General features: G+C 44.0%; 1 protein-coding gene across 1 annotated transcript in view; it reads right to left on the reverse strand.

Annotated features, from left to right (window-relative positions):
• Positions 1 to 5,765, reverse strand: part of LOC119430297 (isocitrate dehydrogenase [NAD] subunit alpha, mitochondrial) — a 23,697-nt gene extending 17,932 nt beyond the window's left edge. Inside the window, exons 1-5 of the mRNA XM_037697741.1 lie at positions 5,696 to 5,765; positions 3,383 to 3,448; positions 2,373 to 2,456; positions 2,180 to 2,294; positions 1,915 to 2,102 (exon numbers count right to left, since the gene is read on the reverse strand). Coding sequence (XP_037553669.1) covers positions 1,915 to 2,102; positions 2,180 to 2,294; positions 2,373 to 2,456; positions 3,383 to 3,448; positions 5,696 to 5,725 — 483 coding nt within the window. The 5' untranslated portion in view covers positions 5,726 to 5,765. The remainder of the gene's footprint in view (positions 1 to 1,914; positions 2,103 to 2,179; positions 2,295 to 2,372; positions 2,457 to 3,382; positions 3,449 to 5,695) is intronic.
• Positions 5,766 to 10,688: the final 4,923 nt, after the last annotated feature.

Consider the following 10,688-nt stretch of genomic DNA (forward strand, 5'->3'; position numbering starts at 1 on the left):
CACTGTGTACATGACCTTAGTAAAAGTACACAGTACACTGTGTACATTACTTTAGTAAAAGTACACAGTACACTGTGTATATTACTTTAGTAAAAGTACACAGTAAACTGTGTACATGACCTTAGTAAAAGTACACAGTACAGTAAAACTACACAGTATAGTGTTCTCTAAGGAAAAGTTTATTGGGGTCACGCTGCCACCCATTGGGGACCTGGCAAAACCACACTAACTGTTAAGGGCAACAAGAATCGCCAGGGACCCCCCTCTCACCCCTGTCATGGACTGTTCTCTCTCCTACCCTCAGGCAGAAGATACCGCAGCCTGTCATGCAGAACAGTAAGGCACCATGACAGCTTCGATCCAACCGCCATTAGACTTTTGAATCATTCGAAATAATCCAAGACTATAATATTATTTCATCTACCCGTTATATTGATTGTTTGCACAAATTATTCATGATACATTTCTTGTACAAATTGCAAAAGTTTGCACTTATATGTATACAGCCTCCCCATTTTTTAAATCTGGTTCTTATTCTTCTTATTCTATTTATTTCTATATTTTTAATTGTTTTTATTCTTCTTTTATACTCTTTTTATAGTTTATCCAGCTGGTTTATGTTTGTGACCAATTTGCAACATAATTTTGTTCTGCAGTGCATCTCTGATGTTATGTTGAATGGCAATAAAGATAATCTGAAGCATCATCCAGACCAACATCAGTGATTCCCCTACCGTAATCCAAGGAGGGCGCCTCACCCTGTCAATAGAACCGAGCGTCCTGCCAACCGAAATGCTCTTCACCCCCCACCCCCACCGACAACTGCTGGCATACAGGTAGCGCGTAATACAGATGTACTAGCTAAAAAGCTACAGACGTAGCGCTCCGCCTCTCTCACGAGTTTTGGGGGGAAAATCAAAAGTTGAACAGAGACACACGTCTCTGCTATAATCTGGGACACATAAATATTTGTCTAGCCTCAATATTTGTTTAGAACAACTAAAGCATCAGAAACGGTCTCTCTCACCGTGAGAGAAACTCAACAGGCTGCGCGCTCGCACGGCGGTGCACGTCTCTGTCTGACCCGGAGTTTGGTCTCGCGCACAAGATGAACATGCCTGTACAATGGCGACCCTCTGAACAAATTAACATTTAATACAAAGTTAGATTTTAAAAAAAGATAAAGATTTAAAGATTAAAACAAAGTCCTGAGGAGGTCAGGGTGTGGTGCAGAAGAAGGGGTGGGGTGATGGTGCATCAGTTCTGGTATCTTCCCCAGCTGCAGTGAATTGGTCACGTGCAAACACGTTTAATATGAAGATGATTAATAATTTATTACATGCCATCACCTTCATGAAGGGGCGGGGTGTCCTCCTTGGCTTGCTGGACTGCAGGTGAGCTTTCACCTACAATTTGTCTCTGCTGCTCACACCCTGGCTCACCATGAACCAGACAGCAGGCCCCACCCTGCTCTGCTCTGATTGGCTCAAACTGTGGCACTGGTTCTCTTTATTGGTTGAAAGTAGTGTCAGTTGAATCCCTGTAAAATTTTTGGATTGGATGGTTTTACTAAGTCCACAACACCTTTTCTTCACCATCCTCATTTTTACAGGATGACAGAAATCTGTCCTGACCAGGTTCAAAATGACGGAAATCCATCACAGTGATGGAGAACTTTAACCCATGTGTGATTTCCAGAAAGTTTCATTAAAATCTGTTCTGTTGTTCATGAGATATATTACTAACAGACGAATGCACACCGGATAAAACATTATCACGGCTCTTCTGTCTTTCACCAACAAAGTGGCGGACAGTGCAAACTACAGAGGAGATCTAGTTACATTAATCTTCAGAAATGAAACAAACTGACAGTTTAAACACAGTGAAGTTATTTCTTCGCCTCCGTCCACTCACCACATGCTCAATGCCACTATACTCGCCCTCCGTGTTTTCCCGGATGGTGACAAGGTCTACGTCGGTGTACGGTGTCTTGTAGCCTTCGATGGAGATGCAGGGCCGCACATTGGCGTAAAGGTCAAAGGTCTTCCTGAGCAGCAGGTTCATGGAGGGATGGCCAGCAGCAATGGGTGTCTTCAAGGGTCCTGCAGGAAGCCGTGACACCAGTGATGAGCCGAGAGCTTCCAGAAGACAAACAGCACCTCAGGATGAATAAACTGACCTTTCAGGCCGATTTTGCTCCTGTCCATGGACTCTTTGGCGTCAGGAGGGATCATCCATCTCCCACTGGGTCCTTTTATCGCTGTGACGTTCCTCTCCTCCCATCTGATAGGCGCCTGCAGGTAAAAACTGATCAGTTTACAGTTTCCTGGAGTGGAGATCCAGTTTCTGCTCTCAGCTGGGATCAAACTCACTTTAGCTGCATCAAAGATCTTCACAACAGCAGCAGAGATCTCTGGACCGATTCCATCTCCAGGAATCAAAGTGACGGTCTGCATCTGTACACAAACAAAGCCGTTCAATTCACCTACATCAATGTGTCTACAAAGTAAAACAAAAAAACGAGACTACAGTTGATGACACAGCACTAAACCGTTCCTCCTCTGAGACATCCTGATGTGCTAAAGTACACGAGGTAAAATAAAACTTTTGTTAAGTGAACTTTATGACTTGTTTTCTAAAACCGTATGAAATGTTTTGTTATATTTTTACGTCACTAAAACTAGGGATGCACAATATTATCGACATGGTATCGTATCAGCCGATATTGGCGATAAAGTTAAATATGGGCCATTCAATTAAAATAATTCACTGATAAAAAAGATGCTGTTTTTGTATGACAGCCCAGTGACATGGATGCCTGCAGCGCCAGCACAACGTTATGACATCACGTGCACTGTTGAGTTTAGATTTGTGAAAATGTACAAATTTGAACTGTTCGAGTGTTGTCGTTGTGTTAGAGAGAGTAAACGTCATGAATAAATTTGACATTAAACATAATCCAAGTTGAAGTGTTGCATCATTTTCAGCCCCTCTTTTTGGCATCTGCATTTGGTAGCAGGCCAAACTGACAAAGACCATGAAGAATCATGTAGTATTTCAATTCCACAGCAGAGAAAAAGATATGTAGTCTCTGTAAGTAGGTCTAGGAAATAATATCGGTATTGGTTATTGGACAAATAAGTTTTAACATAATCGGATATAGGCCAAAAATCCAACATTGAGCATCCCTAATTAAAACTAAAACACACAGGCATCAGATAAAAGTGTTTAAACGTATATCTTTAGACGTAAACCAGATATGAATTTTCAGTTTCAAGATAACTTATGTTACTGTGCATAAAATAAAACCTCCCCTACGCTACAGAAAGTACAAACATGTTGGGTGGTGTCAGGTTCAGGTTGGTGTCCCTGAAGGACTCACCCCTCTGGAGAAGGAGGCAGAGAACAGAGCAGGTCTTCTTGTTGCCCCGCCCAGCACCTGGCTCACCTGAAGAGGAACAACACCAAGGTCACTAAGAGTAGTCTGCTACAGGAGGCTGATCACACCACCGTCTTCAGTACGACCTCGTTCAGGAAATATAAGATTAAATGAAGTTTTCCCTCCGAACACTTTGGGAGGCGGCCTGGACCCCTTTCCATCCACATGTGGTGGTCTAACCGCAGACTGTCCTGAGCCAAGATGATGTAAAACTTAAACCACGTTTTCAAACTCACAGCAGCTCACAAGAAAACATGTCAACATACAAACAGCTATGAAAATAGCAAAATAAGACCCGAGTGTTAAATTAGTTATATTTCATAATAATAATGCATAAAACCTTATTTGGGTGTTCAGTTGTTGGAATGAAACTTTTGCTTTTATTCATGATTTTTATGTACATTTAGATTTACCGGTAGTTAAAATAATCCTTTACTGAACTCTTACACCTACTAATGACTGACAGTTGGGTTTTATAATTTTATTTGAGAACTTTAAGTTTAAATCCAGACTTAACTACATTTTTAAGATTAAAATATTATTGCTTAGCGCTTTACACTACAATCTGTGTCCTCATGTACCCATTCACACAGCAGTCTGCTAGATCTCTACAAAGCTAATTGAACAAATCATTCTAGACTAATCAGAGCTTTATCACATTCATACACCGATGGGACACACATCGAAGACAATGAGGGGTTCAGTGTCTTGCCCAGGGACACTTCAGCATGTGACTGCTGGTGGATTCGAACCCCCAACTCTTGCATTGGCGGTGTGGCATATCTGTTTCAAAGGTGAGGATTATGTCATATTAATTTATAAATACATTCGATATTAAGTTATAAATAACCGAGCACTGTAACCCTGACCTACTTTACCTGTGTAGATTGTGAAGAGGGTGGGTCCTAAGACTGAGCCTTGTGGTACACCATTGTTAACAGTTAAATAACTGGAAGAAGTACCATTATGTTGAAAACACTGCCTCCAATCTGAGAAATAGTTAGTGAACCAACTAGGGGTGCACCGATTGCAGTTTTCTGGCCGATCACCGATTTCTAAAAAGTCTGACCTGCCGATTCCGATTTTGGCCGATACCAATTTTGTTTCATAAGCGACACTGTCAGGTGTTATCAGGTCACAATGCACCTTCAATTTTCCAATCTTTTTTATTGAAAAACATACCCTTGAACGATATCCTAGAAACAATACAAACTTGTTTTAACTGGCCATGAGGTAGTGCTCTGAAATATAAATGAAGTTCAGACAATTGCTGTTAAAACTAAAAAAATAAAAATAAAAATCGGTAAAATCGGTTTCCCATGCAAGTATCGGCCGATTTCCCACCCTAGAACCAACCAACAGTGTTATCTGAGAAACCAATTTCTGAGAGGTTATGACATAAGATGTCATGGTCCAGTGTGTCAAAAGCTTCAGACAGGTCTAAAAAAAGAGCAGCACAATAATTCTTAGCATCCAGTGCTTCATCGACATTGTTAAAAACCTTCAGCGAAGCAGTCGTTGTGCTGGGTTGTTTCCTGAAACCAGACTGATTGGGCGGTAAGATGTTAAAAGAATGAATCCAAATACTTTTTACTTTTCTAGAACCTTGGCTAAAATACAGTTTAGAGCTTGGTAGATAGTTGTTCAGTGAGGTGGGTCTCCTCCCTTCAGCAAAGGTAGAACAAAGACTCTTAACAATTTATTAACCTCACTAACTGAAAACAATGAAAAGGTGTGGTATTCAGTGATGCAGGTAGCTCCTCACAATATGGCTGCCAAAATACTCATCTAACACAGCCAGTATGGCATTAATACAACTGCTTAAAAAGACAAGTTTAATGTGTGCCGAATTTGAATTCCTTCAATTTCTTTGTATTCTAATGTCCGCCTGTCTTTAAAACAAACAAACAAAAAAGATCAATTTAACAATTATGGAGTTTGGTCTAATTTCATTTCAGCAAAGGTTAAAAAACAAACTATTCTTCTTGATTAAAAAACAACAACACAGGGACAAACTCAGACTGATGAGGGAGGTGGAAGTGAGTTTCTGGATGAAGTCGTGTCAGCTACAACTTCACGCTGAAGGACACGGGCTGCAGGCTAACAGCTAACATGCTAACGGTGGAGTGAAAATAGAAAGCCACAAAATAAGCCAAACACTGCAGCTCACACAAACACACCCTAACAGCCCTGACGAGAAGAGATAATCACTCTGTTAGAAGGTTTTCACCAATAATCAATGCTTTGTTTCCTTACCAATGACCTCCACATGCCGCCTGCTGCCATCCTGCCAAAAGAAAGCTGACTTGACTTCAGAGGTCGTCTTACTGCGAGATGACTCACTCCCTCGGACTGACAAGGAACGGTCCGGACAAAGATAGTCTTATAGACAGATGATTCTATTCACTCTGGAGGCATGGTGGGCTATTGTGGTCAAATTGAGGTCATATTGAGTTAATTTTACGTTATGTTGTGTCCGCGAATACTAAGTGAGAGTCCACACTCCTGTTTTCCTGTTTATAATTTGTTCTGTATGCCTTTTGAAGTCAAACCACTTCCATTTACTTATGTTTTAAACATTCATGTATCAAAATGATTGCTCCAGTTGGTGACAGTGTACTACTACAACTTATATTTGCACATTTTATAAATTCTGAAAAAAATTAATCAATTTAAAAATCTTTTCCTAGGTTTTTAAAAAAATTAAATGTGTATCAGCATGTCCGCTCTTTCAGCAATAGGTTTTCTTATTTTAGGTTCTACTTACAGTTTTACTACCTGTCACCTATGCTCCTGCTTTGCTACATGTAGTTCTTAGATACTAACAGAAGTTGGAAGAGTACTAGAATGCTGCAACCCCAAAGGTAATAAATTGTCATTTCAGTTCAGACTAGTGTTCAACTTACTTTGTAGACACACACATACAAAATAAATAAATAATTTTAATATTAAGCAACATACTGTATATCATTTTTTTAATCACATAAAATGTAAGGCAGATTGTAAAAAAAATAAAAAATAAAAAAATTCAGGAATTTAATGTCCACCCCACTAATATTTTATTTTCAGGAGCCACCACTAAGTACACATGGCATCAGGACACACGGGAGTATCAGAGAAACTGAGACGTTTATTTTCTAAACATAACGTCCCAGTGGCTTTTAAACCCCAAAATACATTACGACAAAGACTGGTTCATCCCAAAGATCCAGTCCCCCGGCACAAACAGAGTAATGTTGTGTATGCTGTTCAGTGTCAGGAGGGTGATCAGTCTTACATCGGGGAAACTAAACAGCCACTGGCCAAAAGGATGGACCAGCACAGAAGATCAACATCATCAGGCCAGGACTCTGCGGTCTACACTCATCTCCAGGCCAGCGGTCACTCTTTCAGGGATGAAGATGTGCACATCCTGGATAGAGAAGAACGATGGTTTGAGAGAGGAGTAAAGGAGGCCATCTTTGTGAAAAGAAATAGTCCATCATTAAACAGGGGTGGAGGCCTCCAGGTTCAACTGTCCCCCTCTTACAATGCTGTGATTGCTAGTATCACTCAGCCCTCTGTGAACAGTAAACAGCCATCAGGTGCTAATGATCCATTGTTAGGCTGATGGTCCTTCTTGACCATGTGAGCAGCTGGTTTTGGTTGGCAGCAACAAACTGGTTGATCCACTCTGAGAAGGTGCTATTTAAGAGACTGAGCTGAATACAGCACCTCAGACTGAAGAAGTCTTTCAGATGAAAGACGAAATGTTTCTACAAATTTTTTTTTTTTTGAGTGTCCAGAGGACCAGATTTAAATTTTTTACAGTCCTATTGGGCCTTGTTGACTGGTAGCCAAGCGGGCTACAGTCCTGGCTGTTGCTGAGGAAAAGGCTCAGATGTGGGAGGAGTTTGGTGAGGCCTTGGACAGAGACTCGATCAGCTCTGAAACTTTGAGGAGATTCTGGCAAATCATCAGGTAGCAGAGTCAGGGAAAGCAGCACTTTAACCATACAGTGTATAGTGGAGGTGGGGTGCTGTAGACCTCATTCAATGATGTTGCTGGCCTGTGAATACTTTTTGGACTGTTTCAATCCCAGCAGCAAGTCTTTCATGGAGGAACCTGAATCTGAGTGATGTAATAAGGATCTGGAAGCTGCCATAAGGTGTGTGATTGAGTACAGTCCCTCCACTTTGTGTCAGCATTTACCTTGGGCAGAATATGCACACCTCCTCAGCTACTGGTTTGCTTGTCCCCTTTCAAAGCATCCTTGGGATATTCTCCTCCTCTGTTCCCCAGCCAGGAGTCTGACATTTTGATCCCCTCAGTCTAGCATCGCCTTCGCAAAGGCAGCAGAGTTTGGTGACAGAGCAAAGGAGGCCCTCTTGCAATAACTCCGTGCATGCATGAGTTTTTTCCAGGTACTCCGGTTTCGTCCCACAGACATGCATGTTAGTCTGATCGGTAACTCTAAATTGTCCCTAGGTGTGACTGAGAGAGTGAATGGTTGTTTGTCTTGTTTGTCTCTATGTGACCCTGTGATGGACTGGAGACCTGTTCTGGGTTTTCCCACTTCTCACACAGTGAAAGCTGGATATGGGCACCAGTGACCACCACAATCCAAATAGGAAGAAGCAAGGAAACATGATGAATGGATGGATGGATGGACATTAGATGAGCCACGCCATAGAGTCTAAGAACCTGCCCATGTTTAGCTCCACCCCTCCTCCTCTTTTTCAGTAGCCAGGGAATTAGGGGGAGGGGGCTTCTGCTGTGTTAAAGTGAAAGTCACAATTTTTAGATTGTTAAAAAAACAAAACAAATGTGTTCAATGAATAAAGAAAGGTCTCACTAAGAACAAAAGAGATGGGTGGATGGATGCTGTAGAAATCAAATTTTACATACAACTCAATAATTCTGCAAACCAGTCCCAGGATTTTTGCTCTGTCTTCAGGCTCTCTTACACAGTCTACTATATTTATGGAACCAGATTTCACACACATATGTATGTGCATCATATTTATGTGCATCAGTACTCCTCCTCCTGTGAGAAGTAGTTCTATTTCATATAGGCTTCGCCCTTTAAGGCTGTCGCTGATGGGTTTTATCCTGTTATGCGAAGCATTACACTGAAAAGTTTTGTCCACGCCCACCTGCTGTGTGGGCCCCACCCGGTCCGTATAAATTACGTTAAGAATGGGTAATCAGCTCCCATTTTTCTTCAGCAAGCTAATAGCACTGTCAGAAGAACGAAGAAGGAAAGTTGTATAGCTGAACAACCTTTGTTAGACTGCCTGGCCCGTTACGCCAAACTTCTGTTATCCCGGTGAGTTCTCCTCCCCGAGGGGAAGCAGACGAGCAGTCTTGTTTCAAGGTAAGCGCCGAGGAGTATTTCTCAGTGACAGGTCGCTACACTCTGGACGACGCCATCTTGTAATTTTCCTCTTATCGCCGACCCTCAGAGCGAATCAGATGGTTCCTCCGGGACAGGCGACGTCAGCAGCAGCCCCCGCTGCTCATTCCCTCCTGGAGAGCATAGTGTCAGTAGAGGGGGGGCTGAGCGAATGCTCACCCCCCTCACACTGTTTCGCATCGGCGACCACACCGCTCCCAGCCACCAGCGCCCTCTGGAGTTTGCCCGGCTTAATCCAGGAGGCGGCTGACATGAAGGGACCTTTTTTACGTCCCTCGCCTCCCCCGCCAGTTTCGGATGATCCAGCGGAAAGGTTTCTGGGCTCCACTCTGGCTTGTCGCCCTGATCCCCATCTGGCCTTGCTTTCCCAGCAGTGACGTCCTTCTGGGACGAGGCTGCAGCCGGTCCTGATAGAATAGGGCGCCGGTTCCCACATCCGCGTCCATCACCAGAGTGGAGGGGTTCACCGAGCGAAAATTCCCTCAGTGCCCCCGGGAGCCGAGCCTGACGGAGGCTTTTCTTGGAGCAAGATGTCCAAGTTGGACCAGGGTTCCACGCCTCTGGTTAGCGTAACCAGACGGTGACATCGCTCTCCAACCGAGCTCACCAGCATGCGTTTCCAGGCGGCCGCAGCGAACAACACGTTATGCTGTTGGCGTACACGTTCAGAGGTGGGAGGAGACGTACGCTCCCTCTGCAGGGCAGCTGACGTCATCCTCAACCGGTGCGCCTCTTTGCTGTCTGCCGGCATCGCATCGCAGCCAGAAGAAGAGGTTTCCAGAGGTTCTCCTGGCTCGTCACTCCACCTCCCTCTCGGAGGAGCTGCAGAAAGCTTTTTGTTGGAGGGCCCTCATCAACGAGAGTTCACTTTCAAGATGTTCCAAGGCTGCACAACGCCTTCCAGCTCTGCTACGCCAGCCCCGCCCGTCAGACATCCCCGGCATCCGGAAGTTCAACTTTTCCCAGAGATCGCCAACAGGGGGCCCCCAGGACAACAAACCACAGAGCTCAAGGGGAGATGACTGTATGACGGTTTGCTGGATGTGTGTAAAGATGACATAATGTGGGAATAAAACATCATTTTATGATGAAGTGTCTTTTAGCCAGTCTGTCAGCTCGGATGACCTGACAGCGGCTCCGTCACACACACCCCACACGAATGAGCCGGTGGCCTTTTTTAAGGCTGTTTCAATCACCGCCGCTCCAACAAGGCGAGACGCCCGCATGACACAACAGTCATAAGTGAATGTGGCCCGCACAATGAGTTTCAGTGGAATAACTTGTTTTTTCAGCCCAAGATGCACACCCCTCACGTAGCAGTGCCAATGCGTGCTCCCGCTGCGCAAGCACCATTCACCCATACGGCACTGCTTTATGAAGGCACGCACAGTCGCACAGTTTTCAGCGCTCACCGCTCACGTCAACATAAACGTGAGATAGCTGTACGAGCCCAGTAACGTATCTCGCTCTTGGCAGGAGCGACACGCATCTCACCACAGTGGTGTCAACGCACGCTCCCGTTGCGTCAACAGTGAATGTGGACCCGCAAGTCAAGCGCAGCACACATACACGCTCAGAGCTGAGCTTCGCCCACAGGCGAAGCTCAGCTATATATATGTGAACTCACCTCAGGATTTCCTTCCGAGTGAAAAAAGTACAGTCCTGTAAATAAACAAAAAACAACCAGGTAAACAGGGTGAGTTCTGTGGGGAAATGTGATTTCACAGCATCTGTCAGTCATCAGCATCAGGAAGCAGATGGAGGCTGGAGATCAGCCAATCACGAGCCTCTGTTCTCCCTGTTCTGACTCCTCCGACATTCTCTCTGACCTCTGATTCATGCTCCCGTGATCCT

This window comes from Nematolebias whitei, chromosome 2 (assembly GCF_014905685.2).
Source record: "Nematolebias whitei isolate Nwh7 chromosome 2, NemWhi1, whole genome shotgun sequence".
Taxonomy (NCBI): Eukaryota; Metazoa; Chordata; class Actinopteri; order Cyprinodontiformes; family Rivulidae; genus Nematolebias; species Nematolebias whitei.